At 42.2% G+C, this 25,106-nt stretch overlaps 1 protein-coding gene across 2 annotated transcripts in view; it reads right to left on the bottom strand.

The window, feature by feature from the left end:
* Window positions 1-25,106, bottom strand: part of xrn2 (5'-3' exoribonuclease 2) — a 59,966-nt gene that overhangs the window by 25,392 nt on the left and 9,468 nt on the right. For both annotated transcript variants that reach the window (XM_080514613.1, XM_080514614.1), the window contains exons 11-18: window positions 18,993-19,126; window positions 18,335-18,392; window positions 18,162-18,269; window positions 17,134-17,178; window positions 16,764-16,895; window positions 16,288-16,332; window positions 14,149-14,243; window positions 11,745-11,880 (exon numbers count right to left, since the gene is read on the bottom strand). In XM_080514613.1, coding sequence (XP_080370739.1) covers window positions 11,745-11,880; window positions 14,149-14,243; window positions 16,288-16,332; window positions 16,764-16,895; window positions 17,134-17,178; window positions 18,162-18,269; window positions 18,335-18,392; window positions 18,993-19,126 — 753 coding nt within the window. The remainder of the gene's footprint in view (window positions 1-11,744; window positions 11,881-14,148; window positions 14,244-16,287; window positions 16,333-16,763; window positions 16,896-17,133; window positions 17,179-18,161; window positions 18,270-18,334; window positions 18,393-18,992; window positions 19,127-25,106) is intronic.

Raw genomic sequence — 25,106 nt, 5'->3', positions numbered from 1 at the left:
ATGGGAGCAACATGCAGGAATCTGCACACATTTCAGGAATTCCTGCAAATGTATCTTTTATAGTGTGGGAAAATCCCACACACAGGGCTGTGTGTGTGTGTGTGTGTGTGTGTGTGTCTCTCTACAGGCAGAGTCGACCTGCTGCACAAACTTTTCTGTGAGTGTGGTTGTATTTCTTTTACAAAAAAACACTTCAAATGTGTTCAACAGCCTCCGTACTACTGAGCGCAGTGCACAGAAAGTGTCACCAAGTCCACATAAAGTAGCACATGATGCTAAAATACTACGACTTGGTCCTAACAAGGTCAGGAAGACAGAAATATAACTTTAGAGGAGCAGAGTGCCGATACAGGCAGAAGCAAAAAAGAAAAAAGTAAGCGATCAGATTTAGTTTTTTTTTAAGCGACTGAAATAGGAGAAAGACAAAGAGAACAAAATCACAGCATTGTATGAAGTTAAGAGAATACCAAGAGAGAAGAAGAAGAAACAATCAGCACTTGACGAATCAATCTGAGGTAAACATCTAGACGAGGTGTTAATATCACAAAGTGCATACAGATCCTCACAAATAAGTTGTCGCTTTATTCCCACTGTTGTTAGCTGGAAGGAAGCAGAGGAGACAGAAGACAGAAAAGGACGAGACGAGAGAGAATGGAGAGAAGAGGTGAGCCACAGATGCAGCTGAAAGAGAAAGGAGATGATTTCAGTAAACCTGAGGAGTGAGTGGGATGATGTTTAGAGGCACATTGGCTAGAAATACATGTGTCTTTAAAGCTTTCCTTCGTTATGGTGCAGAGTGCACGTGATGAAAATGACTATTTTTCACAAAACCAAACTATTACTACTGAAAATGGCAAAAATCCTAACATGATGCCAATTTTAACAAGAAGGCCGTTGCTGGGCTAATCCCCCGCCGGAGGGCTTTATATTTTCTCACAAAGCCAGCTCTAAGGCAGCACACTTGGTACACTAGAGGGTGTTCCATGGGTCCTAGTAGATCATTATGTAGAATCTGAAAGGTCTTCTTCATCAGCTATGTCAAAATACGTCTCCAGAGCCCAAAAGGTGTTTTTTATGCACTTAGTGACCCTGTGACCTGATATGCAAATGAGGTCATGGTCACCATGCTGCCCCTTCTCCCCAGGTGGAGTGTCCATGTGTGAAGTTTAGTGACTGTGGGCCCAGGAACTGCTGAGAAATGAGTAGAAATGTCTATATGAAAGTACATGTATTGTGCAACCATGACGAGCAAACTTCAGACCCTACCAATCTTCAAGGTCAAGGTCAGGTCACTTGGTATGCTGGAGGGTGTCCCCAGAGTACTAGTAGGTGTGTATAACATTTCAGAGCCCTAGCTCAAAAACCTAGGCCTCCAGAGCCCAAAATGTGTTTTTAAGCACTTCGTGACCCTGTGACCTACTTAATATGCAAATTATGTCAAGGTCACCATAGTATCCCTTCCCCCTCTGAGATGTATCCACATGTGAAGTTTGGTCACTGTGGGCCCAGGGGTTGCCGAGATATAGGTAGAAACGTTTGAACGGACGGACGTACGGAGACCGTTTCAAGATCCCCCTTCGGGGCCTATCGGCCACGGCGGGGGGGTAATTAAACCTTCTGGTGCAAAATATAGACAAATGTCCAAAAGACTTCTGTAGAACGCATCCTGTTGAATTCTGGGTGTTTTTACAAACTGAGGCTTTATGTTCCACATCCTTGCTCTGTGTTTGTAAAATTGCAATAATTTCATGGCTTGTGCTAGTACTTTTTTTTTTTTTTTAAACTGCATGGATTTGGGAAGCAGGAGCACCTCAACACATGGTACAAACAGAAGAAATACTGAAGTTACCAAAAATGGGGAAAAAGCACTTTGTTTTACTTTATGTTGGAAACTTAATGAGAAAGAATACAAAATAAATGAAAAATAGTTGCATTTCAGGACGGGAGACCAAAGAAAGTTTTGTAAATCAGATCTAATCGTTTCTCTATTCCAGCTAATTGTTGGTTGGAGATGATTTGTTGTCTTTTTCTTTGTCAGAGAGGCTTGAGTTAATGTAATAGGACAAAATGACAAATGGAAAGAAGAGAGGAGAGAAAAGCTTTTCTTTGCCCTTTTTACACTAAAGTTTTGAGCTTAAAATCCAATCTAATGGAAATGAAGCAGCAATGCTGACATTTAAAAAATCTCCAGGAGTCTGGAGCCTGCTCAGGCCGAGGGCGCTTTACTCGCTGGTAAATCCAACCACCAGAATTACATCTTCGCTGCTAATGCTGTACAAGGACTGATTTGTGTAATGAAACCTCCCAGATGCTGTAGATACCCCTGCATTGCAAACACCTGCCGAGAGCCTCTTACATGCCAGAAATGATTCCCTTCCTGAGCTCCGTGGTTCTGAACTGTTCATGGACAAAGGAGAGAGAGAGAAAAAAAAAAATCCAACTGGGCTGATCTAGTGCTCGGACCACTTATCCTTCCTGAGCAAACACGCCTCGCTCCAAAGAACGACCTTCACTTCCCACAATCCACCTCTGAGAGAACGAGGTCCTCTCCGATAAATCCGCCGATCCTCACATCTCAGCCCGCCGGGCGCTAAAGCCCCGCCACTCCATTATCAAAGATGGTCATTCACATGATAATGCGGGAGCCTTTACCATGATAAAGGCGGGCAGGGCTCCGATCTCCACGTCCGAATAATCGCACTGATCATTTATGGTAATATGACAAAATGTTTTGTCTGGAGGAGAAACTCATTGGTGACGGAGGACGGGCGGGTCAAAGACCACGCAGGAATCGGCCTCACTGTCTGGGAGACGCACACAAAAGGAAATCAGTTGCTGCTTTCAAAGCTCAAGGTTTCATCTGGTCGTGCATCTGATCGTTATGGGGCTGAACTCCATTAACAGTCAATTCAACTTTATTAACAACCATCAACATGTCAAACTATTCATCAGTTCCCATTTCAGCACGAGACATACACACCAGAAGAAAAAAGAAATCACACAAAACAACATTTATACCATATTTTCATAATTTACTATTCTTTTTGTAAAATGAATGAAAAGGTTTTTGTTTTTTTTGTCAATTTTTAACCAAATGGTTTTCTGGAGAATAAGATCCTTATTATTAAAATTAAATAATTGTTTGAAAGTCTTAGTAATGGTTTAGTAATCCTTCAAAGAGCATTTGATTTATTTCCAGGTGCACAGTTGATGTTCTTCAATGAGAAATAGATTTTTCTCTCCTATTGTGTGAGGAACATTTGGTCATATAGTCGGAGCATTGATGAACATGAGGCGTTAACTCACATCTCCCAGTGGAAATGATTTCATCTCAATTAATACATCAAATGCAGGATACAACCTTATTATCCATATTTAGTAACTTCTAAACTATTTATTTAAATTACAGTACTGGAAATCATCTCAAATTTAAAACAATAAAACATTTAGATTATACAGCTGTTAAATAGGCTCTTATCCCCAGACAAAACTAGAAAGAGACTTTTTTTAATTTATAATTTTGCCCTCATGATTGTTTTCAATGTGAAAAAGAGAGTTTCCCTTTTAAGCCAATTGCGAGTATTTCAGTTTGATTCTTCAAGTCGATCCATTTCAGGCTGATCACTGAAGAGAGAAAACAGTTTATAGTCTTTAATGAGAGACGGGATTTTGATCTGGGCTCACAAAACCAGCAAAAAGAAAACTAAAAGACATGGTCAGGTGAAGAAAGGGTTAATCAGCATTAATATGTTATTATGTCACCATTCTCTCATTGTAATGGTTAGAAATGTATAGAATTTTCTTTAGCATGTTTGTTACATTTGTACCAACCGTACACATGGTAAGATGTTAGAGCACACCTTGTGACAGTAAAATGTAGATTGTTTACAGATTATAATAATAATCTATATAATAGCGGCCCACGTGTAGTCTGAGAGCAACTCCTGAGAAACTGGGACCAAAAGCAGTGCCGAGAAGTTCGTACAGAAATTCCTACACTGTAACAGGCCATGAATTCAACACACTAGGAATTAATTAGGTTTTTACATTTTAAGAACGGCAAGAACATTTCCCATTAAATTTTGTGTTGCTGATTCTCGCTGCTGACTTTTTTTCCACATAAATCCAACCTACTTTCTCGCAGCTCTTTGTGGAAACGGTTTGCTGAATTGTTCATGAAAGCACAGCACACTTTTCCTCAATTTTCCACGTGATGTGTGCTTTTTGTGTACGAGTTCCTGACGGCATCGGATTCCTGACACACAGAAAATCGGCGGACATGACCGTTTATTCCTTCTTCGAAAACAATTGATTCTTTCCCAGTCAACCTTATAATCACTACAAAGTACAAATGAAGCAAAGAATCGTCAGATATAATTTTACATTTAAGGATAGAAAAACTTCAAACCTCAAACAAGATGTAGATGTTTTAAATAATATTAAAAAGGCATGTAGAATAAAACGATAATTTTTTTCAGGAATCCACTGGAGAGTGTATATTGAACATGCTTTCAGGGGTGTGCCATTCCCACTTTTGACGGAAGACGAAAACTAAACTCTAATCCAAGTGGTGAGAGAGAGAGAGAGAGAGAGAGAGAGAGAGAGAGAGAGGAGAGAGAGAGAGAGAGAGAGAGAGAGAGAGAGAGAGATAGAGAGAGAGAGGAGAGAGGAGAGAGAGAGAGAGAGAGAGAGAGAGAGAGAGAGAGAGAGACTGAGAGAGAGAGAGAGAGAGAGAGAGAGAGAGAGAGAGAGAGAGAGAGAGAGAGGAGAGAGAGAGAGAGAGAGAGAGAGAGAGAGAGAGAGAGAGAGAGAGAGAGAGAGAGAGAGAGAAGAGAGAGAGAGAGACACAGAGAGAGACAGAGAGAGACAGAGAGAGAAGAGGAGACAGAGAGAGAGAGACAGAGAGAGAGAGACAGAGAGACAGAGACAGAGAGAGCAGAGAGAGAGAGAGAGAGAGAGAGAGAGGAGAGAGACAGACAGTCTGCTTGGACGTTCATTCTGAAGCAGAGCACATCGCAGACACCGACACACACCTGTGACACCCCAGCCCGGGATAAAACCCCCCCCCCCCCGCCCCTCTCCGCGCTGCCGAGGTGTGCGTGATCATAACTCCAAGCGTGAATGTGTGGAAGTGGAGCGCAGAACACGTCCCCCGCGCGCCGCCGAGGGCCCCGCGCTAATGAATTCATTCAGAGCGGCCCCCTGAGACGGGCTTTTGGATTGGCGGGGAGTCAACATGGAGCTCGCGTGAGCTGCACAATCAGGCCGGACAAATCCCCGCGGCCTCAGCCGCAGGCGGGCCCCGGCTCTCCTCCCAGAGGCTCCGCCGCTGATTATTTCATTTCAAGATAAAGATCAATATTTTATGACTGCAAAATGATTCAGTGTTTAATCACATGGCAAACAAGGCGTGCAGGCCACACACACACACACACACACACACACACACACACACACACACACACACACACACACACACACACACACACACCACACACACCACACACACACACACACACACACACACACACACACACACACACACACACACACACACACACACACACACACACACACACACACACGAGTTGACTTTTTAGGACAAAGACAACAGAAAGTAGTTACTTTGGTAAAGAAGCTACAAAACCAACCAAAAGTCTATTTTGGTCCAAATTCCCTCAATGTCAATAATTATTAAATATAATTTTTTTTCTGTGGGAGATAGTTCTTCTCAATTGGGCTGGACCAGTAAAATAAAAACCTTTACATTTAAACTGAAGTTTTTCTTTGTTGTGGCATAGAGTATACGTGACACAATTTTCACAAAACTAAACAATTGCTACTGAAAATGCCGACAATCTCAACTACAAACTCTAATGCAGAAGAAAAGATCGACATGTGTAGTCCAGGCCTCACATATTTCAGAATTAGACATTGATATCAGCATCACAAATTTTAGTACCGACTATAACAACTGTAATCCTGATTAATTTAAATTATGAAATAAACTACGGGGGTAGTGGTGGTTGATACTGTCGCTTTTGAGCAGCTGTTTTGCAGGTTTGAATCCCACTGCTCACAGATCAGTACGTGGGTCCCTCTGTGGCTTGTTCTCTGTGCGACATAGAAAATGACTATATCGTCAATATTTCAGTGCCACACTGTAGCGCAGGCGGGATCTCAGAGACAAAAGGTGTACATCTACAGACTTCCCATACTCTCGCGAGAGCTACGACATACACCTTAGCTTAGCAGAGTGCTAGTGGGTAGAGGAATGTGCGAACAGACAAGGAAGGTGGTCGAAGACGACTTTTTTTCAAAGAAAAAGCACAGGTTCCATCATATGACGGTAGTTTGGATTCGAGAAGGTAGCATTCGGCATTTAGGATTTTTAAACAGTGATTTAAATTGGTTGTGCTTCTACTGGGGACAGGGCCGATGCATTCCAGTATCAGTATCGGGTTCCGATATCAACGTAATTCACAGATCGGAAATTTCAGATCCATGAAGTCTCGTCTGCTTTACTGTTGCTGAAATGACTCCACAGTGTTTCCCTGCTGCTGCAAACTGTGGACTGGATTTCCTGAAGGGAGGTGGGTCTCGATGAGACGTGGAGTAATGAGTCAGGAAATCCATTCCACAGTTTGCAGCCAGCCAGCAGGCTAACGTCGTAGCACTGTGCTTCATGACAACATGTTTGGATGGATTTTACAAACAAAACACTGCAAAGTGGATGTTGGCAAAGCTGTTGTACAGCGAGGCGGCGCTCTGCAGCAAGACATCACCATTTTAAAGCTCCAGCTCTCCAGTAGAACAGCTGACATTAAAACAATGAACAGCAGCTCCTCCACTGTCAGCAGGAGACTCACACCTCCGTGAAGCTGCGTCCTCCTCCACACTAAACTCCATGAAAATAGTCCCAAAGGTTGGAGTTACGTTAGAACTGGAGACGTTCTGTTGGTGCTGCGTTGCTAAAGAATTTCTCCAGGGATTAATAAAGTGATTGAGAGCTTTTAGAGATAGAACTAGTTTATTATGAGATGATGACATCATAATATCAAACCAATCAGAGCTCTCGTGTTGAAATAGTTTCGGTATCGGCTGATATCCACATTCTGGTATGAGGATTGGATCAGAGGTGAAAAAACATGGGTGCTTCCCTGATCTAAAACAAGCTAAATATTTCAGACAAGACACATTAGTAGCACACACAGGTGCACGCTTTAATAGGTTTTATTGGTGAAAATCCATTTGATTGTAATAAAAACATGTATTTACTTCGGTTATCTGGCAACTGACCTGGTTCTTTCAGTAACAACTTCCTGACACTCATTGTACTTGTCCTTTACAGTCCTGCTCTCAATAATCTGATGACATCTAAAGCCTTCAGTGTCAAACGTAAACAGACGCACAGAATGTAGAACAACTCTGGCCTGAGCCAAAGAGACGACATGTTTTTCCTCCTCTCATTTGCAGCCATAAACTGCTCACATACTGACTTGTTGTCCAGTAAAGTAGAATAAGTTTGAACTTAATAATGCATTGGTTTTATATAGCGCTTTTCTAGGCACTCAAAGATGCTTTACATTGCATTATTCCATACTGGATTGTGGTAAACTACATCTGTAGCCACAGCTGCTGTACTCTCACACTGCATTCACACAGGCAGTTCAGGGTTCAGTGTCTTGCCCAAGGACACTTCAGGGTAAGTTTTTTTTTTTACTTTTTAGTGAACCTTATTAAAACATGTGGTGTTATACGTCCCTCCCTCACACCTGTGGCTCTGCTCCGTCCTTCCCTCACTTTGATTCACTGTCTCCAGTCCTTCATGTCCCTGCAGGACATTCATGTATTTACAACAGACAACATTACGTATATTAATGTACAGCAACAGCATTTGACTTACAAAAGCTAAAAAGTAGTCAGTGCAGTCAACATTAACTCTGTTTACAGCACAACTTAACCTTTACAGTGAAACACTTTATTTTAAGTCCTCCTCCTCCTCCCTAATCCTCAATGGTCATGATCAAGCATCTCACTATATAAATATTCAGAACACTGCTGCTGATCACCTGATCAAAACCTCTATAGTTCTGTGAAATAATGAAGTAATCATTGAAAATGTATCTTTAAATAAAAAACCTGACATCAGTCCTCACCTGTTCTATATGGATCTATTACAATAAATATGATTTTTAAAGTTTACTTCACGCCCTGAAGCTCCACCTCTTCTCTTGATGGATTACACTTCATCTCATCATAAAATAGTTCATGTTTCAAATGTATTCGGAACTAATCCATATTTCACTGATCAATGAAAGAGCTGAACTGAGCTTCCTCAGTCTCTCCACCTGCTTCACTCCTCCTGATGACAGTTTACACTTAATATCTAATATAAAGTCATACATGTTAATAAATGTTGGAGTGATGAGGTTGTTCTCTTTTTGTAGTGTAACTTTACTCATACTGACATTACTCTTTTAAAAAAACAACCTCCAGCTGCAGTTTCAGTCTTTTCTTCTCTGCTGCACTGAAATAAGATGACGGACTATTTGGTCCAGTGTTGATGACACTCAGGAACACTGACAAAGTGAGAAGTTAAATAAAGGGCCACTGATTAACACTTCGTTCAACAGATTTTGTTCTCAAATATGAATGTAAAGAACGTGACGTTATATAAACGAGTGATATTATTTGCAGCATTCCCTCCAGACAGTTTTACCTCCTGCAATAGAAGTCCTGTGGTTAAAAACCCTGCTGTTCCCCCCAAACACTGGAGCCGCTGAGGGAGGGGGCGGGGCTCTGACAGGACGCTGTGCTGCGCCGTCAAAATAACTAATTAAGGACATTTCTTAATTACTGGGGGGGACAAATACACAAGTCTCCACTATTGAGGGGGGGGTGACACACTACTACTCTCCTACTCACATGGCAGCACAAGCCATTGGGACTATTTTCAGGGAGTTCAGCAGTAGGAGGGGTCTTGAAGGTGCGAATCGCCTGCCGACAGCCTGGAGGAGCTGCTGTTCAGTGTTTTGACACTTAAAACGGTGACGCCTGGCAGCGCCTCCATGTACAACGTCTTTGCCAACATTGCACGTTGCTGCATTGCTTTGCGGTGTTTGGTGGCTCTTTGGAGGGAGCCGGATCTTTGGGATCCGTTCATTTCAAAGAGCCATTCGGCTCATTTTTAGATTTATTCACTTTTAAGAAGCCAGCCTGGGGTTCATTAATTTGATCCTGGAAATAATCACAGGGAGAAATGATGGGCTGTGATTTGCATCACAATCATTTCGAACTCAGATTTTCCACCAATATTTGAGGTTGAATGATTCTGAAATATTGATTATAGCTTCATTTGATGTGTGGACAAGATTTTCAAGTCTGATATGGATTCATTGTAAATATTCCACTGCCATATCCCTCTGAGGTGACAGTTTACCCCTTTGTACAAAGTGTGTGCATGTGTGTAAAACTACTTTGACTTATGTTATTCATGCAACACCTAAACACTCATAAATACACAATAAAAAACAAAGCAGGCTACAATGAAGTCCCATGAAAAAGCTTTCAGTGCAAAATGTCCACACAAGAACATTTTTAACAATACAGAAAAATATTCAAACATTTTATAATAAAAAAATACTAAGTTGTTGGTCAGTAACACCATGTCTTGTTTTAGTGCAAATTTGAGAGAAAAACATTTCACACAAGAATATTTTGTTAGAAAACTCAAACAATAGTTCAACTATTAGAAAAATAGATCAAACTACAATAAATTAGAGACAAAAATGGGGCATACAGCCCACTAGCATGACTAGTACAAACTGTACAATGGACTAGTGAACTGTCCTGAGTTGCTTTGTTAAAAAATATAAATAGAGCTAAACCCTGAGGACTCCTGAAGTGTCCTTGGGTGAATAGTAGCATATACCTGACCTACAGAAACAGGAGACCAGTCCTTTACTTTGAACCATAATCCCAATAACAGTTTACAATAATAGTAAACAAAATAAATGACATTCCCAAAATTATAAAGCAGATCCATGCTTTATGGCCTCCCCTTCTTGTCCTTCCGCAAATTTGGCAAAGTCGGCAAAAACGATCATCTGTGGGAAAAAGAATTGCCCCCCTCTCCTCCACCACGGTCTATGATGTCTTCAAACAACCACAACAACCAGGGACTACAAGCTCCGGTGGAGCTGCAGAAGCTAAATGACGCTAACAGCAGGATCAGGGCCATAGACCTATAGAACTAGAGTTATATACAGGTTTATGAGCAGGAATCTACTTCTGAAGTTCTATGTGCTCTGTCTTCTTTTGCATTTTTGGAGTGTTTGGTGAGTCACAGCTCCTCTAAAGGCCTGGCATGTGTACTACATGTCCTGAAGCCTCGTGTTGAGCAGAGCTCATTGTGTGAACCATCGGTGTGAACTCAGGGAGAGAGAAAAAAAAAAAGAACGGTTCCCAAACAAAGGCTGTTCGATTCCCATCGTTCATGTTAATGAGTCGGTCAAAAGATTGGGTTCGTTCGTGAACGTCACAGCTCGAGTGTTTTGAGAGCAAAAGATGTCCAAACACCAACATGATGTCATGAAGAGTTGGATAGCACAGTGTCGCTACGCTAGCCTGCTGGCTGGCTGCAAACTGTGGAATGGATTTCCTGACTCATTCCTCCCCGTATCATTGGGACCCGCCTCCCTTTAGGAAATCCAGCAGGGAAACACCGTGGAGTCGTTTCAGCAACAGTAAAGCAGACGAGGCTTCATGGATCAGAAATCTCTGCAGGTTGGATTGGAAGATTCTGATCCGTGAATCATGTTGATGTGAGAACCCGATACAGATACTGGAATGGATCGGCCCCGTCCCCAAACGTAGTATAAACAAGAATGTTTTCATGTAGACATAGAATCGTCACACTGGTGAGATTGGTTGCATCAAAAGTGTCGATTTCAGGCCAAGGCAAAAAATAGAGATCTACATCGTGTATCGTGATATGCCCTAAGAATATCATGATATTGACAAAAGGCCATATCGCCCAGCCCTATTTAACAATCCTACAGCAGAAAAGATGTTGAGCCTTTAATGTGCAAACACTCTTGATAACAATTTTTTTATTTTTACCATTTTTGGGACCTAAACCAACATTTAGCTCTTGGACACCAGACTGAAACTGGGCAGTGTACTGTTTATTCCATAGGGTTTTTAAATCCATGGGTATTATTGTTGAATAGTAAAGTTTCTTTCACTATTTAAATAAGTGATCTGCTAAACTAACTAAATCTAGAAAGCAGATCAGTTCCTGTGTGGATTCTTTTACTTGACTCTAGTTTAAGCGGGATTCTTATCAGGGTGAGATGTTAACGTTTTATTCCTTTCACAAACTAAAGTAGTTTTCTTTGTCTGCGTCGTTACATGCAGGATCTGCTCGGCGACGTCTTTCACCTTGGATTTATCCTCAATGCTCGAAAACACACGGACAAATTTGATGCTACTAAAGCTGCTGTTACCGCCCGTCAGCTAAAATGTCTTTATTTGCACACTGAAGAGGCGACCTTGAAGGAAAAATGAACGATTTCAGGCACAGCTGAAAAAAAAAAAGATCCATTCATGCAGTACAAAATGAGTGGGAGTGCATCTTAAAAAAAGAGAGAGAGACTCGGGGCATGTTTCGGTGTGGTGAATAAAAGCAGGAGTGATCTCAGGTGAGCTTATGATAGTATTCTACATGCTCACAGTGTTACCTGGTAATAGTAGCGCAGCACCCAGCAGAGCCCCTCCACGTACGACATGACCACCTTCTTCCTGAAGTCCTCATCACTCACGTCCACGTCAAACTTGGTCTTGTAGTACCGCTGCTTCCAGCCTTCCTCCCACAACCTGCAGGACAAACGGCCACGTGCACTCAAGTCAACCGTTTTAGACGAGCATCAGTTCCTAAACGCACTTCTCAGAGACTCTGACTTTCTAAAGTGCTCCTTTGGTCATGTTGCTGGGCTGCTACTAATCATCTGGTTGCAAATACTTCAGAAATCTTTTTATGTTTATCAATCGCTGTTGTTTTAAGATGTTTAGTTGTCATGAAGTATAAAAAACATGAGTCTATAAGCCGGGGTGGAAAGTACGAGGCCCATGGGCCGAAACCGGCCTGTAAGAGGCTCAAATCCCGCCAATCCATCAAGCACACACTTATCATTTCAAAGAAATCATTGATTCTGGAACAGAAGAATGGTAAACACAACACTGAGACCCAAGCTGAGATGTCCGTGATGCGGCCATGAAAGCCTAGAAACCATGCTGTCAGAGGGAGTTTATAAAAAAATCTTTTTCAATGTAGTTTGCACCAGAAGGTTTCACAAATATGGGCTTTATATTGAGACGGTCATTTTCGGTCATGATTGATTGAGATGTGTGTGTGTGTGTGTGTGTGTGTGTGTGTGTGTGTGTGTGTGTGTGTGTGGCAACAGAGATGACAGGTATTCAATTTGCGGTTCTGGAGTCTTAAGCGGCTCTTCAGCGGCAGCGATGTCGGGAAGCCTTCAGAATATGTAATCGAAATAAACATTTTGCTTTCATTCCATGATGTACAAAAAGCTCATCTACTGAGCTAAAACATCCAAAATAGCTGGGATAGCTAAAAACAAACAAACCAAACAACTGCTACAAAACAAAATGGTCAAATTAAAATGACAATAATTGTAAGTGTAGCTTTTTTTGGAGGGAAAACTGGATTCTTTTTAAATGAAAAAAGTAAAAAAAAAAATATTTTTAAAAATTAGGCAACAAAGCTAATCAACTGCTCCTACAGCTAAACCTGCTCTGACCATTATGAAACGCAAAGTGGCTTTTAAATAGCTAATTCACTAAAGAGGATAAAAATAGCCAAGAAAATTAAAATTGCTAAAGTGGTGAAATTCATGAAAAATATAAATCCTTAAAATGGCCAAAAAAGCTAAAAAAAATAATTCATGAATGCAACCTCAGTTTTTGTGTGTAAAGCATTTTTAGGCAGATTTTTCCCCTTCATTTCAGACGATTCACATATTTTGTGGCGCCAGACAAATTATATTTGGTAGGAAATCATGAAAACGGCTCTTTTGGTCAAAAAGGCTGCAGATCTCTGTCTCAAACTGTAAATGTGAAGGTGGCAAAGGTTCCACCACCTCCTGCTCTAATACTCACTCACTAATCTGCCTGTTAGACTCAGAACAGTGAATATCCGTCACTAACAACTGGATCATGGCTCTGTTGTAGATACATCTAAACAACTCAGACAAACAGTTCTCCGGATGCTCCTCTGTTTGTCTACAGGCTGGGGGGGGAAAAAAAACCCCCTGCAGGACCAGTTTAATGGCTTTGACTTGTTGGTAGATTTGGGGCGCTGTGCACACATAATCAAGGCCGTCCAGCATCTGCGTGGCGGATCGTCGGAGGAGCCCGCGGGGAGCGCCGGCTCCTGAGAGGAAAGCCTCCATGAATACCAATTTAGCACCGTGGATTTAGCAGCTCTGACGAGTGCGCCAGAGGAATTTACTCCAACGCTCCTGCTTTCCATATTAATCACGTGTGTGTGTGTGTGTGTGTGTGTGTGTGTGTAAAGTGGCAGAGAGTTAAATAGCTTGTGCTGCCGCACAGTAGCATTAATGAGCACATCTCTCATTCTGAATGCAGTTTATCAACCACACCTACACACACTGGCTTTTTAAAGGAGATCTTATTTTCAGGTCGCTAAATCTATACAATGCTTTATCTGCACGATGAATGGTTCTAGACAAGCACCTCAGGCCACAGCTGCGCTGTAATATGAACACAATAATGTGACGTAACGACGAAGAAGGGAAGGAAAGTGGTGGGAGTTTTGGTAAGGGGTTTAGTAAATGAAAAGATGAACAGGGGTGGATAGACAAAGACATGGAAGGATGGAAAGGTGGATGAATGAATGGATAGATTGAGGAATTAATGCATTTATAGATGAAAGATGGACGATAGAGGCACTGATGGGAAAATGGATGGATCTTTGAATTTGGAGGGGTTGGAGCGTCTTGTGGGCCGGTTTTGGCCCGACGGGTCTGATGTTTGACAGCCCTGCTTAGCGCCACATGGTGATTTCACAGACTCCGCCCACACAGCAGCTTTGACAGCGCTTACCTGACATTGTCTTCGGGCTCCGGCTCGCTGTCACTGTCTTCTGCTTTCCTCTTCACTCCCCGGGCGTCTGCACTGCCACTGGGTCCGGCAGACGACTGAGCAGGACGGGAAACAGGAAAGAACACAACACATCAACACAACGAAGCTCAAGAGCTGTTAGGTTTTCACCAGAGCACCACCTGTTGTTCAAGAGCTTTAGCTCACGTTATTTAATTAGTTTCCACAACATGAGATAAAAAAGAAAGTGACTGAACAAACACTTCACCGTTGAATCATTAGTCAATAAACCGACGAGTTTTCACAGAAAGAAATGTCACACTTGCATGGCGGCTCATTTCTTTGAGCCGTGGTGCCGGGCTGCACTGCTCAAACTGACAAAAAGCTGCGAAAAGCCTTTAGACAATGCAACTCGGGTGACAACAAACCGCTTCAAATTCACTCCAGAAAAAGACGCAGCGTGTTTTAAAGAGATTGTGCGGGGCTGGAAAGTGATGCAGGACGACTTTAACATGTTTACAATTATGACGTGTATCTCAACCAAAGAAGGAACAATTATTAGCCTGAGCAGAAAGATACAACTATGAAATGATCCGGGGCTGGATTGGAGCTTCTTGCAGGCTGGTTTTGGCCAACAGGCTTTACGTTTGGTACCACTGTTTTAGACCATTTTGCAGGATTTCAAGTGATGAACCCCATCTTTAAACTAAAAAAAAAAGCTTTTTACAAATGTCCGACTGTTGGAAAACAAAATAAAGACATTCAAATAATAAATGGGTTTAAATTTCACACTGAAACAGGTATGTGCCCTTCAAAAGGTTACAAAGAGTGGAATGCAGGAAAAATGTCATTAGGTAGAGGGGACCTGGTAGCCAATCCATAAGCTGCCTCACCTGAAGCTGCTCTGCATTTATGTACATCTATATGTGTTAGAAGGACGCCAGTGCACTGAGGTGAAATCATCACTACTTTTCTACTTAACCTTCCCTTTCTCCCCACAGCCTTTGTGCTCCTTTCATTCATGTGCTAATGTATGGACAGGAAATGTAATGGCTCGAGAGACACTCCAAACAGGAGCACGTCCGTGAACCTGGCGTTCAGCAGCAACCGATGTGCGATCCAAACAAATGGCCAGAGGATAGAACGATGCAGGGGGTCAAGATGCACCGAACCAATTACAGCTGTCATTTGGCCACTTGCTAGAGCGACAGAAGCATCATTTCATTTAGGCGTCGTTTACACAATGTCGCACGTGACGACACCTAACCCGTTAAAAAATGGAGCGTTTACACTGCAGCAGCGGACGCACAGACAACAATGTGGTTAGTCTGCCGGGCCACAGGAGGGCGCTGTTGCTTGATTTTGTAATAACAACAATACACCATAAACGTAAAGAAAATGGAGGGAACCCGACATCCCAGTGGACTGATGGGGAATCAGATGCTATCAGGGAGAGTCTCAACTATTAAACTACTGACATGGAGGATAAAACTCGAATATGGACCGTGAGTCAAACCACTGCGGGTCGCCATGTTTGTTTACAAGTGGATGAGCAGAGGGAGGAGGAGAGATGCGCAGTAACAGGCTCCAGAGCCTCCATTAGTCTCTGTAGGAGGGAACAGCAGCCATAAAAGAATCTTTCCACCTTGGGAGCCGGATTAAAAACTTTATGGATACAGTGGATCAGAACACTGGTGTTGTGGAAATGGACCGCCCAGAAGTGAAGAACGTTTTGTGGATACACTCGTATTCGTTGTCGTGTAAACGGGTCCTTCGAATTTAAGTCAATGGTGTCAAACACGTAACCCGTGGGCCAAAACCAGCATACAAGAGGCTCAAGTGATGGAGTGATGCTGCCATGAGAGCTAGCAAACTAGCATTAGCCTCAAAGCCATGCCGTCAGGGGGGGGGGGTCTGTAGAAACACCCAGAATGCAACAGCTCCAGAATAAGTTTTCTGGACATCTCACTGTATTTGCACTAGAAGGTTTGGCTTTATGTTGAGATTGGAGTCTTTTGAAAGAGTAATGCTTTTTCTGTGAAAATATAGGCTTTTGCATCATGTAAACTGTGTAGCGACATTGTTGAATGCAAAACTGTGTGAAATGCTGCTCCAGTGGCCTTTAGATTTAAAAGGACTTACATTTCCTCCATTCTTCATCATGGCTTTCAGGGACTGAGCAGCATCCTGGAGAGAAGAAAGAAAAGAGAATCAGCATTGAAAGCGTCAAGATTGAAAATACAACAATAAAATCAATGGATTCATTGCTGCCTGCCAAAATGAAAAATGTACACATAATATGGTGAGAAATGGTCAGTTGATTTGTTTTAATCGTAGGTCCTGAGGTTGGTATTTACTCTGCTGAATAATATCTCAATTACAAGAATATACAAATAAAATGCAGGTTCTACTGCAGGAAAACCTGCTTACTTCCCATTTAAACAAGTCATTTGTGGATTAAGAAGTAGAAGCGAGTATATGGGTTAATGGTACTATAACATGCAAGAGAAATGACTATGATGTAAGAAAACACATGTTTTGTACAATGTAAACATAACATGAATCGATATGGAAACATACTGAAATACACATTGTTTTCTAAATGGTTGCAGAGTTACCCGGTTGTGTTGCATCCTCATGTCGAAGGCCTGGTGTCTGGCGTTCTGCACGGCATCGGGCCGGTCTCTCCTGCCCAGGGCGTGAGGGGCAAACTGGCCTGTGGTCATGTAGGCGGGGCCCTGCTGCTCCGCCTGCAGGGACACAACAACACTTAATACCGCTTTACACGACAACATTGCAAGTGAAAACGTGACGTTTTTCAGGTACAAGGCAGTTTTGAAAACAACGCCTGTTGACATGGAGACCGTGGAAAGCGAAGTTGTTTTCATGTTGGGCCACCAGCTGCTGCTGTTGGTCGTTTTTGTGATCGAACCACACAAACACACAATGGAGGACAAGCTACATGAGCATTCATCCAACTTCACTTACTTTCATCCTCCTTTTCTTCTCTTTATTTCTCCTCCTGAAGTTCTCCTGCAAGATATTAAAAAGGGCGTTGACACACTCACAGCTGATAATGTGAACAGCAAGCTGTCCTAAGTTTCATCTTGATTCATGATTGAATCATAGCAGTTATCTGAAAATGAGGAAGAAGATTAAGACACAAAATCTCTGACACTCTGATGCCTTTATAATTTGTTTTTCTGATATATATTGTTCTTCTTTAACGATCACATTTATGAAGTGGATGTAAACAACCCCTGTGGGTCAAGAATGGTCCAAAGAGCATTTCAAAATTTCAACACAACACCTGGAAACGAGATGAGATATTGATGATGCTTCTATTAAATCGAGCAAACCAACTGTATTTTGCACCAGCAAGTTGAACTAAATCTGGCTTTACGTTGAGATTGTAGTCATTTTCCACAGCAATTGTGTGGTTTTTTGTCACATACACTGTGCTGCAACAAAGAAAAGCGTTAAATGGACTCACTGATGTAGTGCCTATTTGCTGACAGCAGCTCCAAAACGCTTTACACAGTTCATCACATTCACCCATTCACACACACATTGACACACCACTGGAGGCTGCAGCCGTACAAGGCGCTGTCACTTCAATGGGAGCAGTCTGGGGTTCAGTGTCTTGCCCAAGGACACTTTGGTATGTAGGCAGGCACAGACAGCAGAGATGGGAATCGAACCTGCAACCTCCAGATTGGTAAACGACCCCTCTATGCCGCCCCAAGTTTAAAGTTTAAATGAAAGGATATTATGTCTCTACTTTACCAGTCTGGCAGACTGGAGGTGGAACCTGAACCAAGACTTCCTTATTCCCACTATGTGATTAATCCAATAACCCACTTACTGCTTATTGGATTTTCATCATCATCATCATATAAGTAGTGACTAAATTTGCCTCTTTGAACCACAGTGTTGGACTTTGTACACCGTGGATATCGGTGGGCCAGTTGTGTATTTTTTCTTTAGTTTCCTGTAAGACAGTAGTGATTTTCCACCTCGTCATCTTTGCGTTTCTTGAAGATGTTGTCCTCGGCCACGCCCACAGCCTGCATGATCATCTCCACCCGATCCAGCTTGACGTAGCCGTTCTCTGTCAGATAACCCTGCAGACAAACACGACTGGTGAGATCTTTGCACACGTGGTGTTCGGATAAACGAGGATACTCACTCCAGTTTTGTGTACAACGTCTTTGTAGATGTTAACCAGCCGATCGATCGCTCCTTCTCTACAATTTAAAAACAAAAACAAGTGAAATAGTCCACATGACGACAGGACAAGAACAAAATGTGCCTGTTTTTCTTTGTGTCCAAGTCAGAGACCACCCAACGAGTCTTGATTCACATTTTGTGTAAAAGATTAAAGCGTGTTGAAGCAACAGAGCCGTGGGCTTTTCTATTAAGGTAAATGGACTTCGCTTTTCAACTGTGTGAGCAGCCCCAACGCGCTTTACACAATCCATCACTTTCACACACACATTCTCACATCGAGCCATGCCGCCCAATGGATCAGTGACGGTTGAAGTTCAGGAAAAAAAAGAAAGTTGGGCAGACACTAGGCACTGCTTCCTGTGTACTGTAGACTTCGTAGTATACTTTAGCCGTCATGGCTGCTGGAGGTGCTTCAGGCATCATTTGCATATGGAGTATAAATTGGGCTTTATGGCATTTAATATGTACTCATGTCTGTATTTGGTGTCGGCTAGTAGTTAAAGGTTAGTTAGTACTAACCCTAACATTAAAGAAGTGGTACCGTGCGTCTCTACTATGAACCAATCACATTGAGGGAAGGACCGAGGCAGGAGGCGACGGGAAGATGTCGGGCTAACCTGATCTCTAAGGACGGAAGATGGGGCAGGAAGTCGTTGCCGACGAAGAAGCACATGAAGACCCAGTCGTCGACACTCCTCTCAAAGTCGAACTGGAACGGCAGGCTGGCCATGGTCAGCTCTCGGGCCAGATACTGAAAGTGTGGAGAGAAGGAGGTTTTTAAATGAGAATACACCCAGAAGAGCATTCACACAGTTCAAGCTACGACTTGACTTGTAGACCAAGAGCCACATCATAGAAATTAGGCAGACAAACACGAAATGACAAAGTGAAATACAGACATGATGTCTGATACATTTCGATGTGGAATTATAAAAAATGGACAACAGTCGGCAAGGTGTGGATTTACAGCCTGAACAGTAATCATTTCATCCCCAGTCCACACCAATGCACAGGGACCATGTGCAAATCGCAAAACAACAGTGAAGACGGATACTATAAACCATACTTCACTATCAAACCAAGTGAAGGCTTCAGTGATTTTTGATGACACGGCATTAAATACCAGTCATGTTATCAGGTATTTTTGTGGTCTTTGTCTTTGCTTTTGCAGCAGTTTGTAATTCACACATTTCCTGCAGTGTGGTCACAGCCAGCTAAACATGTTTCTGCTGCTCCAAAGACATACTTCTGACAAAAATGAGCTTGTGACAACGATGAGAAAGTGTGTGTGATGAGGTTTTGTTAAAGACTTATTGATGCTGGAAATTAACCGAGCTGCTCTCAGCAGCATCTGTGTCTAATCCACCAATAAACTGCAACTTCTTCACATACCTGTCGTCTTCAGTTCTCAATAAATTGAGGGATTGCATTAGTATAGGTCATATAATTAGAATATCATGAACAAAGAATCTAATCCTTAATGGTGGCGCCGTGGCTCTTGAGGTGCAGAGCTCCTCCACTGTGCTGTCAGCTGCGTGAGATATAGAATTTAGAAGCAGTTTTCCATTGTTTTTACACATTTTATGGTAACATCTTTATAACCAACTACACTTTCATGCCTTGCTTCGTGTTATGACCGTAGGCTGAAGCAGTGCAGCCGCTGCGCAGTGCAGTGTGCGGCTGCCTCGTGCTCCGCGACGAGAGGCTCCAATATTATTGTCCGAGTCCACAGAACTTTATAATGAAGCCAGACTTTTGGTTCATCAGCAACTAAAAAACAAACTACATTCTACTGTAAATGAAAGCTTGGATTTTTTTAACCATAAAATGAGCCTTTTAATGGCTTCATGTGAAAGAGACTTTAATCAGCGTGTGTTTACGTAGGTTGCCATGGAAACAGCTGTAGAGCACCGTTCTATCATTCTACACCTCCATTCCTCCTGATGCTGAAGCTTTTGATTCAGACACGTCCAGAAATAAAGTGAAAGGAGCAGAAACTCACAAGTAATGCTCACATGTTGAAAAATAAGCCCCAAGCCCATTCACGGATTTTTTCCCCCTCTCTCTGGCCACTCTGCGGCTCCGGACAGAGACGGACGTGAAGAAACATCAATAGAGCGACCCGGACCAAACCGATGACTACAGTCCGTCTTCTTGGATGAGCGCTGTCAGCATTGATCGCTGAGGTCAGTGACGTAACACCTTTTGGAGTGACGCAATGACGCGGCTCTCACTCGGCTCCGTTAGCGGTGGAAAAAAAACCAGTTCTTTGGCGGTGCTCATTTAAGAACTGGTCCTGAACTAGGACCTGGTTCTTTCTGGTGGAAACCCCCCATCAGTAGACCAACACCAGTAATGACATGGCACCCCAAACCATCACTGACTGCGGAAACTTTACACTCCACCTCAAGCAACATGGATTCTGTGCCTCTCCTCTCTTCCTTGATTACCAAAGGACCTGCAACATGTACTTGCATAGCTTTGGACCACTCAGCAGCAGTCCAGTCCGTTTAGTCTTTAGCCCAGGAGAGACGCTTCTGACGCCGTCTCCACTGACACCAGGAATGTCTTGCATACGTCTGTGTGGTACTTCTTGAAGCACTGACTCCAGCTGCAGTCCAGTCTTTGTGAATCTCCCCCACATCTCTCAATGGGTTTTGTTTCACAATCCTCTCCAGGGTGCGCTTATCCCTATTGCTTCTATACTTGTTTCCTACCACATCTTTTCCCTCCCTTCGCCTCTCTATTAATGTGCTTGGACACAGAGCTCTGTGAACAGCCAGCCTCTTCAGCAATGACCTTTTGTGTCCTGGCCTCCTTGTGCAGGATGTCAATGGTCGTCTTTTGGACAACTGTCAGGTCATCAGTCTTCCCGTTGATTGTGTCGCCTACCCAACTAGACTGAGACCATTTAAAGGCTTTTGCAGGTGTTTTGAGTTAATTAGCTGAATAGAGTGTGGCACTAGGTGTCTTCAATGTTGAACCTTTCCACTATATCTTAATTTTCTGAGACACTCAATTAGGGGTTTTCATTAGTTGTCAGTTATAATCATCAATATCAAAAGAAATAAACACTTGAAATATGTCAGTCTGTGTGAAATGAATGTATAAAAGTTTCACTTTTTGAATGAAATTACTGAAATAAATCAACTTTTTCATGATATTCTAATTATATGACCAGCATCTGTATATAGGCAGGGGTGAGGTAAAGTTTATAACTGGGGGGAGACGTGATGCATGAGCCAAACTATAGGCCTTACCTTGTCCCATTCATACTGAAGATCAACATATCACTGAGATCTTCTCCTTCCTACACTCAGCTGCATCAATGCCTTCCTCTCTCCATCCTCTTGTGTTTTCCTCTCGTCTGCTCTTCTCTCCATGCTCTAGTCTTTCCCTGTCTTGTCTCCTCCGATTAAATTCCATTATTAAAAGTGTTGGCAACAAATTTCATTATCGATTCGTTTTGTTGCGTGATTTTTGCCACTCGCCATGTTGCGGAGCCGTTTACTTCACCTTCGGAGCTTCTGCAATGCTGCCTGACTGAAATAAGGTTTTTTTTTTTTTTTTTTAAACAGCGAATGGAGTGAGGCTGAGGCAGAACAGAGGCGGTATAGTAGAACCTGTGAGCAGCGACCCGGTAAGAGCGACACCCTGTACTGGATGACACCTCACTGTTTAACACATATTTAACCGTTAACACACCTTAATGAGAACAAGCTGCCTGACAAAGACAACGGACAATTTTTCCTGGAACATTTCAAGCTGAGCACCACTGGAACAGCCAAAATACTGATTATTAGAATATTCAGACATTGTGGTGACAGCAGATTAGTTTTGAGATGTGAATTATTGCTGCTCTGTGAAGTTCCTCTCCGTTAGTTTGACTTTCACTAAACAGTAGAGAACATGAGGCCCGTGGGCCAAAACCCACCAAGAGGCTCCAATCTGGTCCAACCAAGGAGCTTATAGAGGATTTATACTAGTGTAGTTTGAAATTTCATTGCATTTTGCATCAGAATGGCTCATTAAAATTGACTTTATGTTGAAATTGTAATCACTTTCAGTACTAACTGTTTGATCTTGTAAAAATATAGACAATTTCATTGCATACACTGTGACGACAACAAAGAAAAAATCTGAAGTGTAAACTGAAAGGTTATTATAACAATATTTGACCAGTCAGGTCACTCAAGATGAAACTGGACTGTATGTGGTCCCTGAAGTAAATTAAATCTTATTTAAATCTTACACAGACACACCTTGGTTCAGTTATGTGCTTTGAAATAATCATAACATATTTGGTGTTCGTTCAATATCAACTGGTCCTACAATTTGAAATGTTTTTTTTTTTTATCCGACTCAATGATTAATTGAAAATAATGATCAACCAATTAATAAATTATGAATTACTATTGTTAGCTGCAGCCCTAGTTGTCTCTTTGTCCTCTTTTATATTCATCTCTTTATGCTGCATCAGTGTTTTACTTTAGTTCAGGGCTCCTCAATTATTTCCCCCCCGAGGGCCAAAATCAGACCAGCAGGCCAAACCAAGGGCCGGAACCAGCTCAGGTTTTTTACACTGTCAGTAAAAGTTGTTTTAATTGCAAATGTTACCATTATTACTATCATTATTGTTGTTGTTATTATCATTATTATGAGTAGTAGTAGTCAAGGTGGTTGTAGTAATAATTTAAGCCTGGGATTTTCAAAACTTGTGTTGAGGCTCACATGAAAAAAGCACTCTTGGAGAAAAGTAAGTGTAAAACCAAATATCTCATTATTTACACACAGAGAGACGGAGACAGAAATACAGGGAGAGATTTCTGGATTGTGCTTCTTTAAGTCGCTGGTCAGAGGTGAAGAACACTCCTTCACTAAATCCTCCACTCTTCTTGTCACAGTGTGATCCCCCCGTCAAACTTGCTTTAAGGTGTGTTTACACATCAGCACGATGAGTTACCTATATCATTTCCCATCATTCCTGCCACATTCCTTCATTCTTTATGTGATAAAATGAACCTCAATATAGTTCTTAAATGGGCCTGACATTCTTTATGTGACGTAGTGCCACACGGCGGAACAATAATGGTGACGGTGTGTAATGACTTAATAGATGATCCGCCACCGTTTCCTGCTCTTACTTGTAACGCATGATAAAAAGGTGGCGGCTGTACGTGACGCCTCAGCCTTGAATCATAGAATTCAGATTAAAATCGTGATCCAGGGTCAGGAATTGAGATTCGTGCCAAACTGGTCGTCGTTCTATTGAGGCCTCCTGCTTTACATGGTGCCTTACCTCTCGTCTCCCTGCACTACACTTTGCTTCTTCTCTGGTTTCTCTGCTCCATCTCAAAAAATATATACAAAATTTGACTGTTTACATTCTCTGAACTATATACATTGCTGCAATTCTCCGTGCTTTGTTTTTTTCCCTCTGTTCTCTCACTCCTCTTCTTCATCTCCTTCCACTTGAAGACTGTGGCCATGATGTTTCCAGCTGGGGGCAATGAACTCAATGTGTGGTGTGCATTACATTCAGCTCATTATACAGGTTAGACAACATTTTCTATGAAATAAATGGTACAATAAAAATCTGTTTTGCATAATAGATGAATGCCTAACTTAAGTATTTTTCATTTCAATGTCATTTAATAATATTTGTTGCTTTATCGCACCGTGTAATTTATTATACAATGCTTTTAAAACTGCAGTCTTCATTTGAAGTGGTCATTAACACTTCAGAATAACATTTACAGGATCAAGAAAATTGTTCTATCAAGGAATCAAGGACTACTTTCATTACCTCACTTAAAAAGAGATTCACACCATCAGTTGTGGAAACAAGTCGGTTACCGTTGTTCCTGAAATGTCGATGTTGAGGCACGGATTGACTACAGGCTGGGAGGATGCCTTTCCTTCAAAAAAGACATTTAAAAACCCCTCCGCTTGATTCGGCCCCCTCAACCCCTCTTAGCTGCAGCCTTGCACCTGATAATGGCTCCGGGAGTCAAACTGCTGTTGGGCCAAGCTCAGAAATGAGCATCAGATACTACTTCCCCCGGTATCTGCGCTGTTTGGAGCGTCTGCTTCTCCAGAATTTCCTCTGAAAGTGATATTTGTCTTCCTGACCCCGGCTCGCTATCAGTGATGCGCTCAGGTGCTTCATGACAGTCCCATCCTATGGGGTTATATTTGTGCCAAAATTCTGAGCCAGCGATGGGAAAATTTGAGCGCAAAAAAATTTATTGTGCAAGCACACTAATAACATTTTGAGGAAATATTTAAATTACTCAAAGAAAAACTTGAGATTGCGCGCTCAAAAATCATTTCTGCGCTCAGATTCTTCCTCTGCGAGGGAAAACATGTTGTAATCCAGGATCATTATCTTTAGTTGTCCTTATTTCTGTTTTCCCTCGCAGCATGTTTTTCCCTCTTCTTCTTCTTCGTTGGTTATGAGGCACTTCCAGAATCTGAAGGAACCAATCAGAGTTCAATGCCCGCACCGAATTTCTGTGATTGGTGGACAACCGTGTCTGTCACATTTGGTCTTTGCACGTTTTGAGCGAGCGCACAGCAGAACTTGAGCGGACGTGGAGAGATTTGAGCGAGCGAGCGAGAGCGAGAGCGAGAGCGAGAGCGAGAGCGAGAGAGAGAGCTCAGAGGAAGAATCTGAGCTCAGAAATGATTTTTGAGAGCGTAATCTCAAGTTTTTCTATCTCTATTTAAAT

Source organism: Blennius ocellaris, assembly GCF_963422515.1.
Source record: "Blennius ocellaris genome assembly, chromosome: 18".
In the NCBI taxonomy this organism is placed as follows: Eukaryota; Metazoa; Chordata; class Actinopteri; order Blenniiformes; family Blenniidae; genus Blennius; species Blennius ocellaris.
Note: the sequence above shows the minus strand (reverse complement) of the source record. Positions and strands in the feature narration are given on the sequence as shown.